The sequence below is a fragment of the Phyllobates terribilis genome, unplaced genomic scaffold (assembly GCF_046119375.1).
Source record: "Phyllobates terribilis strain yellow unplaced genomic scaffold, ASM4611937v1 Scaffold_35__1_contigs__length_13245226, whole genome shotgun sequence".
NCBI classification, from domain to species: domain Eukaryota; kingdom Metazoa; phylum Chordata; class Amphibia; order Anura; family Dendrobatidae; genus Phyllobates; species Phyllobates terribilis.
This window is the reverse complement of record NW_027362795.1, coordinates 4,884,224-4,910,157: the sequence shown is the minus strand read 5'-3', so window position 1 is coordinate 4,910,157 and position 25,934 is coordinate 4,884,224. Positions and strand designations below refer to the sequence as shown.

General features: G+C 45.5%; 1 protein-coding gene and 1 pseudogene across 1 annotated transcript; both read left to right on the top strand.

Moving 5' to 3' along the window:
- Positions 1–25,934, top strand: part of LOC141182609 (uncharacterized) — a 272,324-nt pseudogene that overhangs the window by 242,282 nt on the left and 4,108 nt on the right.
- On the top strand, positions 1,109–25,510 carry LOC141182681 (uncharacterized). The gene is made up of 7 exons (XM_073660833.1): positions 1,109–1,168; positions 23,287–23,368; positions 23,498–23,677; positions 23,761–23,884; positions 23,968–24,065; positions 24,264–24,354; positions 25,316–25,510. The coding sequence occupies exons 2-7, from the start codon at positions 23,291–23,293 to the stop codon at positions 25,405–25,407; spliced, it is 663 nt and encodes a 220-aa protein (XP_073516934.1). The 5' UTR covers positions 1,109–1,168; positions 23,287–23,290; the 3' UTR covers positions 25,408–25,510.

The following is a 25,934-nucleotide window of genomic DNA, read 5'->3' as shown; positions in this document are numbered from 1 at the left end:
ATGTAACTATTGCCTGTGCTGATGATGGAATTATCACCTGTGCAATACTAAGGAAATCCTGAAAACATGACCTGTTGGTGGGCCTTGAGGACTGGAGTTGGGGAACCCTGATCTATAGGACACAGTTCAGACCGAGCTTTCATCAGTCCTCATAGAGCAGAGACGCTCAGCACGTGATACCAGTAGAGCCCACAGTATTAGAAATATTTATTTTTTCTCCCACCACATATTCAAAAAACCTCACGGAAAAAAGGCGGCCATATTTACCAAAACCAAGATGCTGTGACCCTGAATCACTTCTCACGGACAAGCCGTGAGTCAGGATAGTCAAGGAGTTTGAGGTCAATAGCCAGGTTGGTACATTATAAAAAGAGGGAAGAGACAAAGACCTAGTCAGGTCACAGTCCAGAGTCAGAATTCCAAGGTCAGTGTGTGTCAAGGCAAAAGGGGTAATACAAACTGGTAGTCAATAGGGAAAGCCAGGGTCCGGCAAAAGAAGATCAGAATGTCTGAATTCAGAGCATAAAGCACAGCGGGAACAAACCACATAGAGCTGAAAGCTACGACCGGCAGCTATCGGGGACTTACAGCTCAGCTAAGTAGCTGGGTAATCACTAGGAACAGGGAACACCTGAAGGAAACTCAGCACCTCCCAGTCTCAGATTGGACGTGCTGAGCTGTCAATCAAAGTACCGACAGCTCAGCACGTCCCTGCACTAGATTAGATGACTGAGCTGTCTGTCACTGCGTCTAAGACACACTGAGCGGAGGAATCGTGACAGACACAATATCAAATACACTGCAGGACACAACAGTCCCCATGATAAAGGCGGAGGCAGCACAGGTGCAAAATAGATGAAACAACCACTCACACCGATGGTTCATGGAAGGGCGGCTGCGTAGTATTATCTGTGTGACTGGCACCCTATATCGGCCTTATCCATCTGCACTTAAAAGTGTGGTACATAGTGTCTGGCCTATAACCTAATAGAGACGCTCACCACACACTAAACACTTATACAGGCTCCATCCTGCAGGGTACAGCAGAGTCCTGCATCCACTGAGGCCACTGATCATGTGACCCCTGACTCCTCCCCTCCTGTGACCTCATCACAGGTCCTGTGCGCACAGAACAGCCATATATGTGATGGCGGCTCTGCACTTGGAGGTATGTGGAGATTCCCCATTATTCTTTATATCGCCTCCATACTCCGCAGCGCTGTACACACATTAATATCACCATCCCCATTGGGGCTCACACTCTCTATAGACTTTATTCACACATTGCAATTGCATTTTGCAGCTACAAAAATAATTAGATTTTTACATTTGTGTGACCTCCCAACTGTCAGAGAATATAAAGAGGGATAGATTGTACATCATGATGACATCTTAGGCCACGTCCATAACCATTCCTCTAACCCTTAACACCACCCATTGCCATTTAATACTACCCTGAACACATAAAGTAAATGGACAACCCCTTTACACTTAGGCCGTATCCTCAGTGTTCCTTTCTATCCTCAGACCATCTCCTCTGCATTTCTTGTTAGTCTCCTCAGCGCTCTTCTTTATTCTCGGGCCATCTCCTCAGCGCTCCTCTTTACGCTCAGGCCATCTCCTCGGCGCTCCTCTTTACTCTCAGGCCATCTCCTCGGCGCTCCTCTTTACTCTCAGGCCATCTCCTCGGCGCTCCTCTTTACTCTCAGGCCATCTCCTCGGCTCTCCTCTTTACTCTCAGGCCATCTCCTCAGCGCTCCTCTTTACTCAGGCCATCTCCTCAGCGCTCCTCTTTACTCTCAGGCCATCTCCTCAGCGCTCCTCTTTACTCTCAGGCCATCTCCTCAGCGCTCCTCTTTACTCTCAGGCCATCTCCTCAGCGCTCCTCTTTACTCTCAGGCCATCTCCTCGGCGCTCCTCTTTACTCTCAGGCCATCTCCTCGGCGCTCCTCTTTACTCTCAGGCCATCTCCTCAGCGCTCCTCTTTACTCAGGCCATCTCCTCAGTGCTCCTCTTTACTCTCAGGCCATCTCCTCAGCGCTCCTCTTTACTCTCAGGCCATCACCTCAGCGCTCCTCTTTACTCTCAGGCCATCTCCTCAGCGCTCCTCTTTACTCTCAGGCCATCTCCTCAGTGCTCCTCTTTACTCTCAGGCCATCTCCTCAGCGCTCCTCTTTACTCTCAGGCCATCTCCTCAGCGCTCCTCTTTACTCTCAGGCCATCTCCTCAGCGCTCCTCTTTACTCTCAGGCCATCTCCTCAGCGCTCCTCTTTACTCTCAGGCGATCTCCTCAGCGCTCCTCTTTACTCTCAGGCCATCTCCTCAGCGCTCCTCTTTACTCTCAGGCCATCTCCTCGGCGCTCCTCTTTACTCTCAGGCCATCTCCTCAGCGCTCCTCTTTACTCAGGCCATCTCCTCAGCGCTCCTCTTTACTCTCAGGCCATCTCCTCAGCGCTCCTCTTTACTCTCAGGCCATCTCCTCAGCGCTCCTCTTTACTCTCAGGCCATCTCCTCAGCGCTCCTCTTTACTCTCAGGCCATCTCCTCAGCGCTCCTCTTTACTCTCAGGCCATCTCCTAAGCGCTCCTCTTTACTCTCAGGCCATCTCCTCAGCGCTCATCTTTACTCTCAGGCCATCTCCTCGGCGCTCCTCTTTACTCTCAGGCCATCTCCTTAGCGCTCCTCTTTACTCAGGCCATCTCCTCAGCGCTCCTCTTTACTCAGGCCATCTCCTCGGCGCTCCTCTTTACGCTCAGGCCATCTCCTCGGCGCTCCTCTTTACCATCAGGTCATCTCCTTAGCGTTCCTCTTTACTCAGGCCATCTCCTCAGCGCTCTCCTTTACTCTCAGGCCATCTCCTCAGCGCTCCTCTTTGCTGAGGCCATCTCCTCAGCGCTCCTCTTTACGCTCAGGCCATCTCCTCGGCTCTCCTCTTTACTCTCAGGCCATCTCCTCAGCGCTCCTCTTTACTCAGGCCATCTCCTCAGCACTCCTCTTTACTCTCAGGCCATCTCCTCAGCGCTCCTCTTTACTCTCAGGCCATCTCCTCAGCGCTCCTCTTTACTCTCAGGCCATCTCCTCAGCGCTCCTCTTTACTCTCAGGCCATCTCCTCGGCGCTCATCTTTACTCTCAGGCCATCTCCTCGGCGCTCCTCTTTACTATCAGGCCATCTCCTTAGCGCTCCTCTTTACTCAGGCCATCTCCTCAGCGCTCCTCTTTACTCAGGCCATCTCCTCGGCGCTCCTCTTTACGCTCAGGCCATCTCCTCGGCGCTCCTCTTTACTATCAGGTCATCTCCTTAGCGTTCCTCTTTACTCAGGCCATCTCCTCAGCGCTCTCCTTTACTCTCAGGCCATCTCCTCAGCGCTCCTCTTTGCTGAGGCCATCTCCTCAGCGCTCCTCTTTACGCTCAGGCCATCTCCTCAGTGCTCCTCTTTACTCTCAGGCCATCTCCTCAGCGCTCCTCTTTACTCAGGCCATCTCCTCAGCGCTCCTCTTTATTCTCAGGCCATCTCCTCAGCACTCCTCTTTACTCTCAGGCCATCTCCTCAGCGCTCCTCTTTACTCTCAGGCCATCTCCTCAGCGCTCCTCTTTACTCAGGCCATCTCCTCAGCGCTCCTCTTTACTCTCAGGCCATCTCCTCAGCGCTCCTCTTTACTCTCAGGCCATCTCCTCAGCGCTCCTCTTTACTCTCAGGTGATCTCCTCAGCGCTCCTCTTTGCTCTCAGGCCATCTCCTCAGCGCTCCTCTTTACTCTCAGGCCATCTCCTCAGCGCTCCTCTTTACTCTCAGGCCATCTCCTCAGCGCTCCTCTTTACTCTCAGGCCATCTCCTCAGCGCTCCTCTTTACTCTCAGGCGATCTCCTCAGCGCTCCTCTTTGCTCTCAGGCCATCTCCTCAGCACTCCTCTTTACTCTCAGGCCATCTCCTCAGCGCTCCTCTTTACTCTCAGGCCATCTCCTCAGCGCTCCTCTTTACTCTCAGGCCATCTCCTCAGCGCTCCTCTTTACTCTCAGGCCATCTCCTCAGCGCTTTCCTTTACTCTCAGGCCATCTCCTCAGTGCTCCTCTTTACTCTCAGGCCATCTCCTCAGTGCTTTCCTTTACTCTCAGGCCATCTCCTCAGTGCTCCTCTTTACTCTCAGGCCATCTCCTCAGCACTCCTCTTTACTCTCAGGCCGTCTCCTCGGTGCTCCTCTTTACTCTCAGGCCATCTCCTTAGCACTCCTCTTTACTCTCAGGCCATCTCCTCAGCGCTCCTCTTTACTCTCAGGCCATCTCCTTAGCACTCCTCTTTACTCTCAGGCCATCTCCTCAGTGCTCCTCTTTACTCTCAGGCCATCTCCTCAGTGCTTTCCTTTACTCTCAGGCCATCTCCTCAGTGCTCCTCTTTACTCTCAGGCCATCTCCTCAGCACTCCTCTTTACTCTCAGGCCGTCTCCTCGGTGCTCCTCTTTACTCTCAGGCCATCTCCTTAGCACTCCTCTTTACTCTCAGGCCATCTCCTCAGCGCTCCTCTTTACTCTCAGGCCATCTCCTTAGCACTCCTCTTTACTCTCAGGCCATCTCCTCAGCGCTCCTCTTTACTATCAGGCCATCTCCTTAGCGCTCCTCTTTACTATCAGGCCATCTCCTTAGCGTTCCTCTTTACTCAGGACATCTCCTCAGCGATCTCCTTTACTCTCAGGCCATCTCCTCAGCGCTCCTCTTTACTCAGGCCATCTCCTCAGCGCTCCTCTTTACTCTCAGGCCATCTCCTCGGGACTCCTCTCTGCCCTCAGTCTGTCTCCTCATCGCTTTTCTATGCTCCCAGGCAGTCTCCTCAGTGCTTCTCTCTACACATAGGCTGTCTCCTCAGTGTTCCTCTCTGCTCTCAAGCGGCCTCCTTTGCACTCATCTCTAACCTCAGGCTGTCTCCTTACCACTCATCTCTTCCTTCAGGCTGTCTCCTGAGTGCTTCTCTCTATCCTCAGGCTGTCTCCTCAGCGCTCCTCTTTACCCTCAGGTCATCTCCTCAGCGCTCCTTTCTACCCTCAGGCTGTCTCCTCAGAGCTCCTCTTTACGCTCAGTCTCTCTCCTCAGCGCTCCTTTCTACCCTCAGGTCATCTCTTCAGCGCTCCTCTCTGCTTTCAGAACCTCTACTCAGTGCTCTGCTCTCAGGCCGTCTCCTCTTTGCTCCTCTCTGTATTCGGGCCATCTCCTTTCTTCTCTGCTCTCTGGATACCTCACTGGTGCTCACAGGGGTGGATTAAGAGTAGCAAGGGCCCCGGGCAGTTTAGAAGGCGCGGCCCCCCCCCCCAGACACCCCCCCTCAACACACACCTGATTTATCACGTGACATGTCACATGATCCCCTGTGATAGTTCACGTGAAATTAATTTGCCACAATATTAATTATATTTTTTTTTTAGGCTGTGTGCCCACTATGCGTTTCTTAAGCGTTTCCGCAGCGGCAATTGCGCTACGGAAATGCTTAAAAAACGCTTGGTAAAAGGCCTGCCATGTTCCCCAATGATAATCCCCATGTGCTGTGCACATGCTGCGGAAATTTCCGCTGCGGATTATCATTGCGGAAAAATCCGCAGCATTACCAATTATTTTGCGGAAGCGCGGCGTTTTCGCCGCCATTGACTTGCATTAGAACGCATGGAATCTGCATCCCTGCATCTGTAGATGCCGAATCCAAGCGTTTCAATGTGCGGATGGTACCCGGGTGTGGAGGACAGGAGACTCTCCTCCGGACCCGGGTACCATAGAACCTGTAAAAAAAAGAATAAAATAAAAAATAAATATTATACTTACCTTCTGATGGCCCCCGGTGTCTTTATCCGATGCGTCCTGGCTCCCCGGCAGCTCGCGATGGTCTGAAAAGGACCTGCCGTGACGTCATTTGGTCATGTGATGGGTCATGCGACCGCTGACGTCGGCAGGCCATCAGAAGGTAAGTATATATTTTTTATTTTTTACCATTCTTTTACGGTCACACTATATAAATCCATGCTGGTTGCCGGTTGCATGGATTTATATAGTGTGACCAAGTTGTCAAGCACTTTCTAAGTTATGCTAAAATCGCTTGTCAACCCGCATGCAGAAATGCTTGTGAAGAACGCTTCACATCCGCATGTCCCTAGCAGAAAAAACGAATGTACAATCCGCATGTACAATCCGCATCTAAAATCCGCATGCGTTTTTTCTGCCAGGGAGATGCAGAAACGCTAAAAAAAAAATCCGGAACATTTCTGTATCGTGGGCACATAGCCTTACATTAATTGTGTGACTCAATATTGAGAACACGTAGCCATCTATACACAGCGGGAGGCCGCACGGCCCCCCCCCCCCCAGAGACAGCAGGAGACCGCACGGCGCCCCCCCCAGAGACAGCAGGAGACCGCACGGCGCCATCTATACTCAACAGGAGGCCGCACGGCCCCCCCCCGCAGAGACAGCAGGAGACCGCACGGCGCCCCCCCCAGAGACAGCAGGAGACCGCACGGCGCCATCTATACTCAGCAGGAGGCCGCACGTAGCCATCTATACACAGCAGGAGGCCGCACGTAGCCATCTATACACAGCAGGAGGCCGCACGGCGCCATCTATACACAGCAGGAGGCGCACGGCACCATCTATACACAGCAGGAGTCCGCACGGCGCCATTTATACACAGCAGGAGGCCGCACGGCGCCATTTATACACAGCAGGAGGCCGTACGGCGCCATCTATACACAGCAGGGGGCCGCACGGCGCCATCTATACACAGCAGGAGGCCGCACGGCGTCATCTATACACAGCGGGAGGCCGCACGGTGCCATCTATACACAGCAGGGGGCCGCACGGCGCCATCTATACACAGCAGGGGGCCGCACGGCGCCATCTATACACAGCAGGGGGCCGCACGGCATCATCTATACACAGTGGGAGGCCGCACGGTGCCATCTATACACAGTGGGAGGCCGCACGGTACCCCCCCCCAGAAACAGCAGGAGGCCACACGGCGCCATCTATACTCAGCAGGAGGCCGCACGCAGTCGCACACACACACAAACATATACAGATATACATACACGCATAAACACATTTGAAACACAAAAATACATATAAGCAAACATCACACAATGATATCTGCCTGCACATACACACACACACATATATACACATACACACACACATACATATACACACACACACACATACATATACACACACACATACATACATACATATACACACATACATATACACACACACATACATACATACATATACACACATACATATACACATACATACATACATATACACACACACACATACATACATATACACATACATACACACACATACATATACACATACATACATACACACACACATATATATACATACACATACACACACACACACATATATATACATACACACACACACACTTATAGACTGGGACAAAGTTCTTAATCAAGGAAATACGAATAGTAAATGGGAAACCTTCAAAAGAATTCTGAATACTCAGTGCGAGAGTTATATACCGTATGGGAATAAAAGGGCCAGAAATAAGAGGAAACCAATATGGTTGAAGAAGAACGTAAAAGGGGCGTTAAATGGCAAAAAAGAGGCATTCAAGAGATTAAAACAGGAAAACAGTAATGAGGCACTAATGTGTTACAAGGAAAAAACGAGAACCTGTAAAAAACAAATAAAAATAGCGAAGGAGGAAACAGAGAGACGTATTGCTAGGGAAAGTAGATCAAATCCCAAACTGTTCTTTACGTATATAAATAGTAAAAGGATTAAATCGAATAATATTGGACCGATAAAAAGTGATGAAGGCAAAATCATAGAGAAAGATGAGGATAAAGCTAATCTATTAAATAAATTTTTTTCGTCAACTTTCACAAAGGAAAAAGAACTAACAGGCGAAATGAGAAGTGACAAGCTTAATCCTCCACTAAGTATGACAAATCTAACCCAAGCTGGGGTACAGAAACGCCTCAGTAACATTAAAATAAACAAATCACCAGGACCTGATGGCATACACCCACGGGTACTAAGGGAACTAAGTAATGTGATAGACAGACCGTTATATCTTATATTTAAGGACTCTGTTGAGACTGGGTCTGTACCACTTGATTGGCGACAGGCGAATGTAGTGGCAATATTCAAAAAGGGAGCAAAAAGTAACACCGGAAACTATCGGCCGGTGAGTCTGACGTCCGTTGTGGGCAAAATTTTTGAAGGCTTTATTAATGAGGCAATCATGGAGCATCTTGATGCTAATAATCTATTAACCCCGAACCAACATGGATTCATGAGGAATCGCTCCTGCCAAACAAACCTGATTGACTTCTACGAGGAGGTTAGCTCTCGAGTAGATCAGGGGGAACCAGTGGATGTCGTGTATCTCGACTTCTCAAAAGCGTTCGATAGCGTGCCACATAATGGGTTGGTATACAAAATGAGAATGATGGGGCTGGGGGAAAATGTCTGCAAGTGGGTAGCTAACTGGCTAAAGGATAGAAGGCAGAGGGTGGTTATAAATGGAATATACTCAGATTGGGTAAGCGTCACTAGTGGGGTACCACAGGGGTCTGTACTAGGCCCAATGTTATTTAATATCTTTATTAACGACATAGTCAACGGGATAAATAGTAAAATATCAATATTTGCAGATGACACAAAGTTATGTAAAACAATTAATACAAAAGAGGATAGTGAAGACCTACAGAGGGATTTGGATAAGCTGGGTAGGTGGAGCATTAAATGGCAAATGAGGTTTAACGAGGAGAAATGTAAGGTCATACATATGGGAAGGAAAAATGGAAGTCACCAGTACTCACTGAATGGGAAACCATTGGGGAATTCAGAGATGGAGAAGGACTTGGGCATCTTGATTGATAGCAAACTAAATTGGAGTGCCCAAAGTCAGGCCGCTGCTGTAAGGGCAAACAGGGTAATGGGATGTATCAGAAGAGGTATAGCTGCAAAGGATGAGAACATTGTTCTTCCACTGTACAAAGCACTGGTCAGACCACACTTGGAATACTGTGCTCAGTTATGGGCCCCAATATATAGAAAGGATATAAATGAGCTTGAAAAGGTACAAAGGAGGGCAACAAAATTAATAAGGGGAATGGAGGGACTGCAATACCCAGAGAGGTTGGCAAAACTAGGACTATTCAGCCTGGAAAAGAGAAGGTTGAGGGGGGACATAATAAATGTATACAAATATGTTAGGGGACAGTATAGAGACCTTGCCCGGGATTTGTTCAAAAGGAGGGATATTACGGTAACAAGAGGGCATTCACTAAGACTGGAAGAGAAAAGGTTTCAGCACCAGCATAGGAAGGGGTTCTTTACGGTAAGAGCAGTGAGAATATGGAATTCACTGAGTGAGGAGACGGTAATGTCGGATTCACTAAACCAGTTCAAGCGGGGACTGGATGCTTTTCTAGATACCAGGCAGATTTCTGCATATACTTAAAAATAGAATAAAATAGTAGGTTGATACAGGGATTTATTCTGACTGCTGGTTTCAGAGTCGGGAGGGAATTTTTCCTCAGGTGAAGATTGGCTAAATCATTTGGGGTTTTTGCCCTCCTCTGGATCAACTTTAGCAATTACAGAACTAACAGGTCGAACTTGATGGACGCAAGTCTTTATTCGGCTTTACTAACTATGTAACTATGTAACATACATACATATATACACATACATACACATACATATACACATACATATACACATACATACATACACACATATATATACATACACACACACACACATATATATATATATATACATACACACACACACACACACACACACACACACACACACACACACACATACATACATACATACATATACACACACATACATACATATATATATATATACACACACACACACACACACACACACACACACACACACACACACACATACATACATAAATACACATACATACATACATATATACACACACACACACACACACACACACACACACACACACACACATACATACATACATACATACATACATACATACATACATACATATATACATACATATATACACACACACACACACACACAGACTCACCATCTCCCGGCTCGGCTCCAGTCCTCAGGCTCTCCGGTGGTAAGTAGCAGTGCAGGCCGGGGCGCACTGCATGACGTCACAGCTAGGAGACACGGCCGCGCACAGGGCCGTGTCTACTAGCAGTGACGTGGCCGGGCCAGCACAGGGAAGTTAACTGCTGCAGTGCTGGCCCGGCCGATCAAGAAATAGCGGCCGTGCGCCGCTGCTGGGGGAGCGGTCCGGGCCCCCCCTCCCGCCACTGATGCCGGTATGTGCCGCGGCGGCGGCCCGCACATATAATGAGGGCAATCCGGACATAGACACCCCGCCCGGAGCCACGGGCCCTCTGGAGGCTCGGGGCCCCGGGCAGTCGCCCGGATTGCCCTCATTATAATCCGCCTATGGGTGCTCATATCTAACCTCAGGCCATCCCCTCAACACTCTTCTCCACTTTCCGGCTGTCTCCTCAGCGCTCCTCTCTTCCCTCAGACCATCTCCTCAGCATTCCTCTCTTCCCTCAGACCTTCTCCTCAGCGTTCCTCTCTGCTCTCAGGCCATCTCATCATTATTCCTGTCTGTCCTCAGGCTAAGGCTCATTACAACATTGAACATCACAATGTGCCCTGAACCAACAGCAGAAAGTATAGAAGAGGTTTCCCCTATCAGTGTTCTGTACACAATCTACGAGCCTGTGTAACAAATACTATAATCCGCATTACTCACCTTCCCCTGCTCCAGTGCCGGCTCTCTGCTGCTGCTCGGGTCTTCTTTATAGGCTGCAGTTGTGATGTCATGTCTTTAGCGTGTGTGATAACTGCAGCCAGTCAGCGGTCTAATGCGCTACAGGTGTGATGTCACCAGGGCTGAAAATTTAGTATCTAACAATTTTTCCGTGTCGCCATTTTCTGAGACCCGTAACTATTTTCATTCTTCCATCGATGGACCGGAATCAATGATTATTTCTTGTTTTCTTCTTTTTGTTGATACAATTTTGGAGGAAATATGACATTTTAATAGCTTTTTATTACATTTTTATGTGGAATTGTGGTGGCCAAAAACATAATTCCTAGTTTTTCGATTTGTACCATATGCAAAAAAATATTTCAAAATGTTATTAATTCAGGAAGTTATGTACATGGCAATACCGAATATTTTTTTAATGTACTGGGCAGCACGGTGACTCAGTGGTTAGCACTGCAGCCTTGCAGCGCTGGGGTCCTGGGTTCAAATCCCACCAAGTACAACATTTGCAAGGAGTTTGTATGTTCTCTCCGTGTTTGCATGGGTTTCCTCCGGGTTCTACAGTTTCCTCCCACACTCCAAAGACAAACTGATAGGGAATTGAGATTGTGAGCCCTGATGGGGACAGCAATAATTATGTATGTAAAGAGCTGCGGAATATGTTAGCGCTATATAAAAGTAAAGATTCTTATTATTATTATGTATTACATTTTGCTATTTACTTTGGGGGGGGGGAAGCGTAATCATATAAACATTTATTGTTTGTGTTTTTTTATATTTTGTCTTATACGGTACAGACCAAAAGTTTGGACACACCTTCTCATTTAAAGATTTTTCTGTATTTTCATGACTATGAAAATTGTACATTCACACTGAAGGCATCAAAACTATGAATTAACACATGTGGAATTATATACTTAACAAAAAAGTGTGAAACAACTGAAAATATGTCTTATAATCTAGGTTCTTCAAAGTAGCCACCTTTTGCTTTGATGACTGCTTTGCACACTCTTGGCATTCTCTTGATGAGCTTCAAGAGGTAGTCACCGGAAATGGTCTTCCAACAATCTTGAAGGAGTTCCCAGAGATGCTTAGCACTTGTTGGCCCTTTTGCCTTCACTCTGCGGTCCAGCTCACCCCAAACCATCTCGATTGGGTTCAGGTCTGGTGAATGTGGAGGCCAGGTCATCTGGCGTAGCACCCCATCACTCTCCTGCTTGGTCAAATAGCCCTTACACAGCCTGGAGGTGTGTTTGAGGTCATTGTCCTGTTGAAAAATAAATGATGGTCCAGCTAAACGCAAACCGGATGGAATAGCGTGCCGCTGCAAGATGCTGTGGTAGCCATGCTGGTTCAGTATGCCTTCAATTTTGAATAAATCCCCAACAGTGTCACCAGCAAAGCACCCCCACACCATCACACTTCTTCCTCCATGCTCCACTGTGGGAACCAGGCATGTACAGTCCATCTGTTCACCTCTTCTGCGTCGCACAAAGACACGGTGGTTGGAACCAAAGATCTCAAATTTGGACTCATCACCGTGTCTTTGTGCGAAGCAGAAAATGTGAACGGATGGACTCTACATGCCTGGTTCCCACCGTGAAGCATGAATGAGGAGGTGTGATAGTGTGGGGGTGCTTTGCTGGTGACACTGTTGGGGATTTATTCAAAATTGAAGGCATACTGAACCAGCATGTCTACCACAGCATCTTGCTGCAGCATGCTATTCCATCCGGTTTGCGTTTAGTTGGACCATCATTTATTTTTCAACAGGACAATGACCCCAAACACACCTCCAGGCTGTGTAAGGGCTATTTGACCAAGAAGGAGAGTGATGGGGTGCTACGCCAGATGACCTGGCCTCCACAGTCACCAGACCTAAACCCAATCGAGATGGTTTGGGGTGAGCTGGACCGCAGAGTGAAAGCAAAAGGGCCAACAAGTGCTAAGCATCTCTGGGAACTCCTTCAAGATTGTTGGAAGACCATTTCCGGTGACTACCTCTTGAAGCTCATCAAGAGAATGCCAAGAGTGTGCAAAGCAGTCATCAAAGCAAAAGGCGGCTACTTTGAAGAACCTAGAATATAAGACATATTTTCAGTTGTTTCACACTTTTTTGTTAAGTATATAATTCCACATGTGTTAATTCATAGTTTTGATGCCTTCAGTGTGAATGTACAATTTTCATAGTCATGAAAATACAGAAAAATCTTTAAATGAGAAGGTGTGTCCAAACTTTTGGTCTGTACTGCATATATATATATGTGTGTGTGTGTGTGTGTGTGTGTGTGTGTGTGTGTGTGTGTGTGTGTGTGTGTGTGTGTGTGTGTGTGTATGTATATATATATATATGGGCAGAGGAAGTGGGGGGGTAGGTAAGGTTGCAGCTGGACACGTTGTGGATGAGGGGAGGTATGTGTCCCCGAGGTACCAAGCTTCGGTGATGTAGGACCCGGAGAAGCAGGCTCCAGCACACATAGTGCTGAGAGGGAGTTAATGGGCCCGGATTAAAGGGCTGGGTTTTATGAGCAGCTGAAAGAGCTGGGGGGGGATCAGCTGCTCACTTACCTCCAGTCCAGGTCTTGGAAGGCCTGATTTAAGACAGCTGCGCCTCTCTCAGTGTGCTGTTTGCTGTGCAAGGTGAGCAGACCTTGCATGTGCTGCTCAGAGTCTGCTGGAGGCAGAGAAAAGCATCTGCATTTAAACGGCTGAGGCCGTGCTCTATATGGAACTGCTATTTGATGTTTTGTTCTGTTATACCTTTTCGGAACCTGAAAGAGGCTGTGATATTTTTGTCTCCTGCCTGGTTTATGGACATTTAATAAACCACCAGTTTGTTTGAACCTACGGACTGCATCCCTGTGTGAACCAGCGCCTACCGTAGAGCTGACCCCTCACAATAAATATATATATATATATATTTATTTTTTTTTTTCCATTACTCTCCTTAGGTGTCCTGCCTATTTTTCCCCACTTCCACATAGTGCTATAACCATCTATAGTGTCCTATAAAGTATTAGCCCCCCCCCCTCATTACCATATATGACTCGCCCCCTGGGCCGTGGGGCACTCGGATCCGGGCAATAGGGAAACGGTGGGAGTAGTAGTGGCAACCCGGTTCCGTGGCTCAGGGTGGTCAGGCCAGTGATAGTCCGTTATGTGCTGATGTTTATGTCTGACTACGCCACCCGTGGATTGCGGTTATTAGGAACCGCCGCTGCATGCAGACCGCTGGGGCTGATGAGGTGTGCAGCTAGGGTAGTGTGACTCCCCACGGGAAGAGTGCGGCCCCAGGGCAGTATAGTGGATGGTGGGAGTGATGGTAGTGAGAGTCCCAGTGCTGGTAGCGCTGGAGGAGCAAGGAGCACACAGACAACAGGTTGCAGTCCAGGGTCTTTACTAGAACAGGTAAACTGACCCACAAACAGTCCCGGCTAGGAGGGGACCTGGATGTCTGAGAGCAACGGGGAAATTGGCCCTGGTCAGGGTGAGGGTGTAGGCCTACCGTGCTTTCTGCGCTCCTTCTGGCTATCTCCTCCTTATAGAGTAACAGCCCACGTTTCTGAGCTTTCCGTGTATTCTCGCCTGTATGGCCTGCGACGTGGGTTCCTTTCTGCTCCCAGCCTTGTACGGCTTTACTGGTCCCTTCGGTTGTGGCAGGGCCTCCAGGCTTCTTAGGCCAAGGAATATACAGTCCCTTGCGGACTGGTTCTCTGCTGGGGGATGTGGAATCCTTCCAGCCTCAGACACCAAAGTCTGGTAAACTAAGTCCGTTTCTGCCAAGACAGGCTCTCTTCGCCTCTTGTCTCTGGCTTGTGGCTCTCCTCCTGCCACACTTCCTCTTAGGTGCAATCAACTTTCTGTCCCTGCTCCACTCTGGGACACGTCTCAGTGCTGAGACAGGCCATCCAGTTCTCTCTAACCCTGCCCCCAGTACCAGCTTTTATAGGGGCAGCCAGCTCCCCCTACTGGCCTGAGACAGGAGGCATTGCATACTAATGTTCGCCTGACTAGAGAACCTCCCCCTTGCTCTCAGACACAGCTTTAATACATTTTGTGGCATCCAGGCCAGGGTGACACATATACAGTAATGTTCCTCATCTTTGTTACCCCCATAGTTTTAGTGCCCCACACCACTAATAGGGTTCTTCTCCTCTTTTGCTGTATTCTACAGGATATGGTTGTAATCATTTATTTTTTGTAACACCTGAGCATACACTGCACCCTGCTAGGTGCAACCATGCCAGTGTTTCTTTTTGTATTACCATAAAAAAAACAGTGCACCCCTAATACACATTGAAAGAACTGAGAGATTTAAACTTGCTTATAACATATCATAATCACAATGGAGACAAGCTTCAGATTATTACCCAACTATTTTCACTTTTTGGCTTTGTCAGGGGTGAGATGTGGAATCCACGGTCTATGGATTGAAGGATGATTCCTGAACATTGCACCCATAGCTTGTAGCAGGTGAGAATAAAAAATAGGTTTCTTGATCACTTTGAAGCATACACTGTGTGCGCAATTATTAGGCTAGTGAATATTCTGACCATATCATCATTTTTATGTAGATTTTCCAAATACAAGCTGTATAAACTTAAATGTTTAGTGGATGAAGTAGATCAGCTGATGTGTATTTTGTAATGAGGGGTGTGTGGCCTATGGATATTGAAACCCTTTATCAGGGGGGTACAATTATTAGGCAGCTTGTTTTTCTCTGGCAAAATGGGCCAAAAACAGTTTTTACTGACTATAAAAACTCAAAAATGGTTAAGTCTTACAGAGGGATGCAGCACTCCTTAAATTGTTCAGATATTGGGTGTGATCACAGAACCTTCAAAAGTGTATATGATCACAAAAGAAAAAAAAGAATAGCATTAACTGCAAAAGATTTCAGAAGACTCAAATGTGAAGCATCCAGGAAGATATTATCCTCTTGTGCTGTCCTATTCCAGAACTACAGCCTTCCTGGAGGCCAGAAGTACAAAGTGTTCCGTGCTCAGAGACAAGGCTGAGGCTGAATACCGACCACCACTGAACAAGATACAACAAAAGACTTGTCCAAGAAATATTTAAAGACAGATTTTTCAAAGGTTTTATGGACTGATGAGAGTGATTCTTGACGGACCAGATGGATGGGCCCGTGGCTGGATCAGTAATGGGCACAGACCTCGATTTCGACTCCGACGTTAGCGAGGTGGAGGTGGGGACTGCTATAGGCTGGTATTATTACACATGAGCTAGTTGGACCTTTTCAAATTGAAGATAGATGGAAAATCAACTCCCAAACCTTCTGCCAGTTTTTAGAAGACACTTTCTTTAACCCCTTTACAGCCCATGACATATTAATACGCGTCTGTGCCCTGGGCTTTAAGAGCCCGACCAGTATTAGTACGTCATCGCGATCCTGCGCGCACACAGGCTGTGCGGGCGCGATCGCCGCCGGTTGTCAGCTGATTGTCACAAGTGGATTGAACATGTCAACAAGTGGATTGACTCACATCTGCAACCTCTGGTTGAATGTCTGCCCTCCTTCCTCAAGGATACTGGGGACCTTTTGAGGAAGGTAGGTGGTCTCTATGTTGAGGAGGATGCCATTCTGGTGACTGCAGATGTTGAGTCACTATACACAAATATAAGGCACTCTGATGGTCTCTCCGCAGTCAAATTCTTTCTTGATACGTCATCATTACCTATACCTCTGAGGAGCCTGATTCTTGAGCTGTTGGAGTTCACCTTGAACCATATTTTTTTCATTTTCAAGGGGTCCTATTTTCTGCAGCTCCAAGGGACAGCCATGGGCGCGGCCTTTGTGTCCGCTTATGCTAATCTGTTCCTGGGGCTGTGGGAAAGGGACCTCTGCCTGTCAGATTGTGTCCTTTTTTGGACGCACTACATCGATGACGTCCTTATAATCTGGCAGGGCTCACCCACTTCTCTTGAAAATTTTATGAATGAATTAAATTGTAATAACTATAATATCCACTTAACATATCAATTTGATCCCTATCGAGTGGAGTTTTTGGATGTCTCCCTGAGAAGGGATACATCTAATTGCCTACAAACCTCTGTGTTCCGTAAACCAACGTCAACAAACATGCTTTTGCATGCTAAATCTTCTCATCCTCGGCACATGATCCAGGCGGTACCTGTGGGGCAGTTCCTCCATATTCGGAGGATCTGCTCCACGGACACGGAATTTGAGAGACAGGCTGTGGAATTAAAGGAGAGATTCTATGCGAGACGATATAGCCGGCGAATGATTAAGCAGGCATATAGAAGGGCAAAGTCCTCCTCAAGACATGATTTGGTCTATGGGAGCCAGGCTAATAGAAATAAGAAGGAACAAGTACGTTTTGTTACCAACTTTAATTGCCAATTTCCTCGTTTGAGGAATATTTTGGCCCGTTCTTGGCACATCCTTAAAGCTGACTCAATAATATCACGCTTTATCTCGGATAGACCGTCTATTTCTATTAGACTTTCGAGGAACCTTCGAGATCATTTGGTACATTCACACTATGAGAATGCGGCAGGTATTACCACTTTTTTGGATGGACAACCCAGGAGGAGTGGGTGTGTACCGTGTCGTCGATGTGTAGCATGCCCTAACGTGGAACGGAGTGATACATTTTCTAAAGTAGATGGATCTAAGGTATATAGGATTAATAAATTCATCACGTGTACTACCAAATATGTGATCTATTTTGCGACATGCCCATGTGGTTTTATCTATGTGGGCATGACCACCCGCCAATTTAAGGTAAGGGTCCGGGAACATGTGTTGGCCATTTTTGCCGCAGTCGACCACATGGACACATCCACCGTGAAGACAATTCCACGCCATTTTAAGACCTACCACAATTGTGATGCCTCCCTATTTAAGGTAAGAGGTATAGACTGCATTATACCAGGTATACGGGGTGGAAAACTGGGTCTTAGATTGGCCCAGATGGTGTCCAGATGGATCTGGACTCTGAATACCTTATATCCAAACGGATTGAATGAAAGCATCAGTTATTCCCCCTTTCTCTGACCGGTCATCGGATAACCGGGTGTCTATGCGCGAGTGCGTCTATAAGGCATTCGCTCATGGTTACCCAGGAATATAATTATGGGATTCAGTGGATTACACTTTAGTTTTAGATGTTTTGTGTATGTTTTTATCATGTGATTTACTTTTGTTTTTTATTAAATTTTTATAGATTCATGTTGTGCTTTTGGGGTATTCTTCTCCCCTTTGTCACTGTGGACACTTTCTTATGGATATGTGAGAGGATTTCTTCTTGGATGACCAAAGACCAAATACCACTGCGAATTTTGAAAAGGAATAATCGGATATGGACATCTCTTGCTTTTTCATTGAATTTTATACCCGATTGTATGGAGGATTGCCCTGCATGATATGCTATGTTGGGGGTATAATGATATGTGACTAATTAACAATAGTTTGGGGTCAAATAAGCTGTGCGGGTATTAATTAATAATCTTGGGACCTCCTCTTGGATGTTTCCCGTTTTACACCATTGTTTATTTATTTTTTACCCTTTGAATATGATCAATTGTTCTATGCCAGGATCCCTATGACATTGTTTCCCTCATTAACATAACTTATGATGTCCGCCTCACACTTTTCTTCCCTTCTCCTCGTTTTCCTTTCTCTCCTTCCTTTCCACCCCTCCTTCCTTCCCCCCCCCCTTTTTTTCTTTTCCTCTCTTTTCTTTTTCCATGTCCACGTTCACTATGGGTGTTTTTATTCACCTCTCACAGTCATGCCTTGAAGTTTATATGCACAATATAGAAGGTAACATTGTAGCCAAGTACGCATGCGCGTCGCGGTGCCTTGGGTGCCCGCCGGCTCTCTGTATCTATAATGACGCTTGGCAATGCATTGCTTGCCGGGGGTCATGTGACGCGGAGGCTGGCCGGCGTCTTGGTCTCCGTGGTGACGCATGCGTCACATCCGGCTCCACGCGAGTGCCGTACAGCGTTGCCTGTCTCCAAGGTGATGGCAGCACTATTTCCGGCATGGAGCGCCGGCTGGCGCCTATATAAACCTGTCGCTCCATTTATCTTCATGCCCCCTGAAGAAGGGAGTGTGAAACGCACGTCGGGGCATCTCACTGCACTTGTGTGCTCTCCCCACGGGTCCCCCTGTCTCAAGCTTCCTGGATAGAACTCCGTGACTTGAAATCCCTGGTATGTATTAGCAATCAATACTTATCTGTACTCACTAGCATTTACTACAGGGATTGCTCATTGAAGGGAGTTGATGAGTAATTCCCTCTCATTTTACTCTTTATATATTATAGAGGTGATTTACTTAACTACCATGCATATATATATTTATTGACTTTGATTATTAACCACTGTTGCTATGACAACAACAGTTTGGTGTATTCTTTTTAAGCCTGAGTCATATGATTGTAATAGTTGGTATATGTGGGGTCCTTTGGGGTAGTGACTGTGTTTGTGAGAAGCTTTTTTATGCTACCACTGTTCTCAAGTTCACTTTTTCCCCCTTTTTTCCCCCTTTTTTGTGCCTTATATTTATAATAATTAATTTTTTAATAATAAACTTTATATGAATTTCTAAAGATAAATCTTTGGTAGTCCCTCTTTCGTTGTTTTCTTTGGTCTTCTTATTAAAATTTAACGATGGGATTCAATTAGTCCTTCCATGGATATATATATCATTGATGAATATTATTTACGATAAACCCCATTTGGGGCATATGCACTATCGTGTCCTATGAATTGTTATGGTTATGTGCAGGGAGCGGTCCCGCACCGCTCCCAGCACATTAACCCCCGCAATGCTGCGATCGAAGTCGATCGCAACATTGCGGTGGCAAGGGGAGGTGATCGGTATACTCAACTCCTCTTCCGGCCTCCAGCGCTGTCTGATGGAGCTTCCCGGGTGTTGCCATGACGACCCGATGTCATCATAACATCCGGGTCACCAGGCAGCAGGAACATTGTTTGGTCTTGCGCAGTGCACGACCACACAATGTTCTCACTGTGCAGCGCTGACTGCCTGCATGGCACAGGGATGGTGCTCCATCCCTATGCTGAGGAGGCGATCAGAATAAAATAAGTGAAAGTCCCATAGTGGGACAAAGTAAAAAAGTGTAAAAACTCTCAGAAAGTGGAAAAAATTTTTTTAAAAATATTTAAAAAAAAAAATAATCCACCAAAAATAAAAATATAATGTACCCATCAATAAATATTATTATGAAAAAAAAGCAAACAAACAATAAAAGTACACATATTTGGTATCGCCGCGTCCGAAACGACGTGACCTATAAAACTGTCCCACTAGTTAACCCCTTCATTGAACACGGTAAAATAAATAAATAAAAAACAAAGCAAAAAACAATGCTTTATCATCATACCACCAAACAAAAAATGGAATAACATGCGATCAAAAAGACGAATATAAATAAAAATGGTACCGCTGAAAACGTCATCTTGTCCCGCAAAAAACAAGCTGCCATACGGCTCCATCATCCAAAAAATCTAAAAGTTATAGCTCTCAGAATAAAGCAATGCAAAATAATATTTTTTTCTATAAAATAGCTTTTATTGTGTAAAAGCGCCAAAACATAGAAAAACGATATAAATGTGGTACCGCTGTAAACGTACTGACCCGAAGAATAAAGCTACCTTATCAATTTTACCACACGCGGAACAGAATTTAAAAAAAACAAAAAAACAATTCATGAATTGTTGGTTTTTGTTTATTCTGCCTCCCAAAAATCGGAATAGAAAGCGATCAAAAAATGTCACGTGCCTGAAAATGGCACCAATAAAAACGTCAAGTCATCCCACAAAAAACAAGCCATCACATGACTCTGTCGGCCAAAATATGGAAAAATTATAGCTCTCAAAATATGGCGATGCAAAAACTAGATTTTACAAAAAATGCGTCTTTTAGTGTGTGACAGCTGTCAATCATAAAAACCCCATATGATTCTGGTATAACTGTATTCGCACCACCCGAAGAATAAAGTCATCTAATCACTTATACCACAAGAGGAACGGCGTAAAAAATAAACTCTCGGGTTAGGGTTGTGCTAGGTTTAGGGTTGTGCTCTTTCAAAAGTAAGAAAAAAAGATGGCGATATGGCGACTAGTGTTGAGTGCAAGTGCTCGCTACTTGAGTTTGCATTGGGTGCTCTGGTATGCATTGAGTATCGTGGGTATTTCAGTGACATGCTCGAGTCTCCGCCCCATATGCTTCGCGGCCAAAAAAACGTTGCGGAGATTGCCTGCCTTGCCTGTTTAGACACACAGGGGCTCTACAAATACGACATGGTTCCAATTTGTTAGCGGACACCATGTCACGTTTGGAGAGCCCCTGTGTGCCTAAACATTGGAGCTCCCCACAAATGACCCCATTTTGGAAACTAGACCCCGCAAGGCACCTATCTAGATGCATAGTGAGCACTTGGAACCCCCAGGTGCTTCACAAATTGATTCGTAAGAATGAAAAAGTGGGAAAAAAAACACTTTTTTATTTTTACGGATTAATTTGTGAAGCACCTGGGGGTTCAAAATGCTCACCACCCATCTAGATAAGTTCCCAGGGGGGGGTATAGTTTCCAAAATGGGGTCACTTATGGGGGGTTTCCACTGTTTAGGCACATCAGGGGCTCTCCAAACGCAACATGGCGTCCGCTAATTATTCAAGCAAATTTTACAATCGAAAATTCAAATGGCGGTCCTTCCCTTCCGAGCCCTGCCGTGCGCCCAAACAGTGGTTTTTCCCCACATATGGGGTAAGTGCGTGCCCAGGGGAAATTGCACAACAAATTTTGGGGTCCATTTTTTCCTGTTACCCCTGCGAAAATAAAAAAAATTTGGTCTAAAGTAACTTTTTTGTAAAAAAAAGTTAAATGTTCATTTTTTTCTTCCACATTCAAAAAATTCCTGTGAAGCACCTGAAGGGCTAATAAAGTTGTTGAATGTGGTTTTGAGTACCTTGAGGGGTGCAGTTTTAGAATGGTGTCACTTTTGGGTATTTTCTGTCATAAAGACCTCTCAAAGTGACTTCAAATGTGATGTGGTCCCTAGAAAAATGGTTTTGTACATTTTGTTGGAAAAATGAGAAATCGCTGGTCAACTTTTAACCCTTATAGCTCCATAACAAAAAAAATTTTGGTTCCAAAATTGTGCTGATGTAAAGTAGACATGTGGGAAATGTTATTTATTAACTATTTTGTGTGACATATCTCTCTGATTTAAGGGCATAAAAATTCAAATTTTGAAAATTGCAAAATTTTCGCCAAATTTCCATTTTTTTCACAAATAAACGCAAGTGATATCGAAGAAATTTTACCACAATCCTGAAGTTCAATATGTCACGAAAAAACAGTCTCAGAATCAGTGGGATCTGTTGAAGCGTTCCAGAGTAATTACCTCATAAAGTGACAGTGGTCAGAATTGTAAAAATTGGCCTGGTCATTAATGTGCAAACCACCTTGGGTTGTAAAGGGGTTAAGCAGAGGTACAGAAAAAATCTACATCTTTAAAAAAACAGGATTGTTCTGCGGGACAATGCTCAATCACAGCATTGAAGTCTTCATTGCTCAGTGCCCGGAAATATTTTAAAGATGAAAGACTAATGACATGACTTTTTCCTCACTGGACCTAGACCTTACTGAGAACTTTCGAGCTTTTCTTAAACTCGAGATTTATGGTGAAGGAGAACAGTCCCCTCTCTGATCAGTGTCTGGGACTATGGTTGGTGCTGCCCACAAAGATGAACGTCAACAGAGTAAGAAATGAATGGACTCCATGGATGGATGGCTTATCACTGGTGTTGAGAAGAATGGTGGCTATATTGGTCACTGATATATATTTATTAAATGTCAGAAATGTATTCTATAACAGATGAAAATAAATAATTAAGATGGAAAATTTTCATTTTTCATATAGTTGCATAATAATTCTGGACAGAGATATTCTGCTAAGACAACACCTCACGTTTACTTTGTTAAATATTCAGGTTTCAGGTTTATTACCCTTTGGATTGACCGACAGCACTGGAGATGTGAAATAATAAAAGTAATCATCAAAAATACAAATTATCTAATAATTGTGCACACAGTGTAGAGAAGGTGGTGGAGTTAGAAGAACTTATCTTGGAGTGGTGAGATATAAACAAATAAACCATTAACATATTTTATTGGCTGTACAAAGACTGCTGTTTCTTTATATTGTTAAATTACCTGAATTATTTTATAACTTCCGTAATCCCAACTGATAGCACATAGGTATCTCTGTCTGACCTGAAGATGTATGAAGTGCTCTACCACATTATTGCTTCATACCGGCATCACAATGCTGTTAATTTTTATTACACAGAATTTTATATATTTTACACCAACTCATCTTCAATTCACTCAAATTCACACAATATGAGATACTAATAATTTATCTATATAATTTTCCTATAGAAGAATGGATAGAGACAGAAGGAAGATGGTGGAGAGGATATTACACCTCACCCCAGAGATCCTCTTCCGGCTTACTGGAGAGGTGAGAGATTCTGATGACGTCACATTACATCATTCTTATATATGGGAATAACAGATGGACAGAACTGGAGAGGTGAGGACTCAGGAAATATCTGGAGTGAGATTTATTAATGTGTCTCTCCATAACCAGGATTACACAGTAGTGAAGAAGACCTCTAGTGAGCGCTGTCAGGACCCTGTGTCTGAGGGATGGGGAAGACCCCTGAGCCCAATCACAGAGCCTCCACCTCACCCCCTGATACATGAGGACATCAATGACCAGAAGATCCTAGAACTCACCTACAAGATGATTGAGCTGCTGACTGGAGAGGTGACACTGCTGGGAATGCTGGGACATTATACAGTAACGCTATGAAGGGATCGGGGGGATGACGGTATCATTGTATGTGTCAGGTTCCTATCAGGTGTCAGGATGTCGCTGTCTATTTCTCCATGGAGGAGTGGGAGTATTTAGAAGGACACAAAGATCTGTACAAGTTCGTCATGATGGAGGTTCCCCAGCCCCTCACATCACCAGGTAATAGACAGGACTAAATACACACGGCCTATAATTATCTGTATGTAAAGAATGAATTCAGTCCCTGTATGTGTTTCCTCCAGATCTATCCAGTAAGATGTCAACACCAGAGAGATGTCACCGTCCTCTTCTTCCACAGGACTGTAAACAAGAAGATCCCAATGTTCCTCAGGATCATCAGGTAGATGGAGATAAGGTGTCATGAGCTCTCCCCTGTGATGTGTAGACGGCTGTGAAGGTCTTGTATTCAGTCTTGTTTTATCCACCAGTATTATATGTTTTATACTTGTGTAATGAGAACGGTGGAGATGGCAGGATTAGAGCTGATCATAGATGTGACTTCTCCATCTGTCTGTGACTTTTACAATATTTGTTTCAGGGTGAAGATCTGACCCATATTAATACTACAGAGGCATATGTGAGGGATGATGATCGGTGTAAGGAGGAGATTCCTACATATGACTACCCAGGTGAGTAGTAACCACTAAATGCAAAGAAGCCACAGATTCTTCTCAAGTACCGGCTGTGGCTGCTTTATCAGTGGTGTAGTGCTGTTGTGTCACAATTGTGTGATCACTATTTTACCTCTAGACCACAACATTTTCCTCCATCCAAAAATGTTCACATTACTTTTTGTAATTGTGAAAGACCTTTTCTGTAGGACTTACAAACTTGAGGATCCACCTACCCCCTGGGATTAGAAGACACTGACCCTTACCTGCCCAGATCTGTAAACTACAAAGCCAAATGACAGCGTACTTAGAATGTGCTGACAAGTGAGAAAATCAGTTGAAGAGAAAGCGGAGGGTAATGATGGTGTTGGCTTCCTAGAACCCTGATATCTTATTGGATGAATCTACCTTCTCTCCCTTCTGTGCTGCTGAATGTGCTCATATGGTCCCTACAAGACCAGGTCCAGTCTTTCTGGCCAAACTTAACTTTTATGATCGACAACATTAAATGTGCAGTGAGGCCAAGTGGGAATTTCTGTACAATAACAACAGAGTTTCCCTTTATGCTGACTTTTCAATATCTTTTAAAACTAACTAACTTCAAACAGGATTGTGATAAACTATACAGAAAACATTACACCTGTGCCATGATATATCTCTAAGCCGTGCGTGGCTGATGGCTGTAATATACATTTATTCACGCCTGCAGGAGATGTGGTGGCTCCAGCCCTGGTTTCATGGATTCACTCCACGTCATAAATTACATTATGTTTTCAGTCCTAAGGAATTCAGATTACTGCTCAATCTCTCCTGAAATGGGGGCGCTAATACTTTCTCTACTCTTCTGCTCAGGACTTATAGTAGCTCCAATGGTCCACCATAAATGAGTGCAACTCCGATTTAGTGTTGGAGCTCTCCCCTCTTACATATGTTGTTGTTTGGGATGTAACATATCTTTTATTCTGTCTTTTTTTTACAGGTTCATTCTGTATGATAGCTTTATTGTGGTGGGATCAGTCAGTAAATGAGCCGGGGTCACAACAGGAAACAAATACACAAGCCGGGAGCTGAGCACAGAGGACTGAACCAGAGGAGAACAAGGCTGTATCTGGCAGCTTCCGGCAATATGCTTCCAGCTTTAGTAGGGTGCGGTGCTTTCCAAATGGCTGAAGCAGGGAGCAGATTACTCCAGCTGGACAGCACACACACCCATACTGGCAGACTGGATGGTGCTACTGGTCCCAGGCACCCTAATCTTAGTGACTGGACAGAGCCTGCGCCGCCCAGAGCTTCTGATTCTGACGTCTCCTCCATCACCAGCGCCGCCTGCAGGATGAATAAGGCGGCTCCTGGTGAGAGAAACAGACGTTGCAGGAGCAGATCCCAGAGGAGATGGGACCCACCATTTGCAGAAGCCCTAATGTGACCAAATTGCAGAAAACCAGAGCAGTAGAAATCCCCATAAAGTGACTCCATTTTGGAAATTATAACCCTCAGTGATATAATCTATAGGAGTAGTGACTATTTTGACTCCACAGGCACTTTCCGGAAATTAGCACGCAGTGGATGATGGAGAGTGAAAATTACAAATATATAAT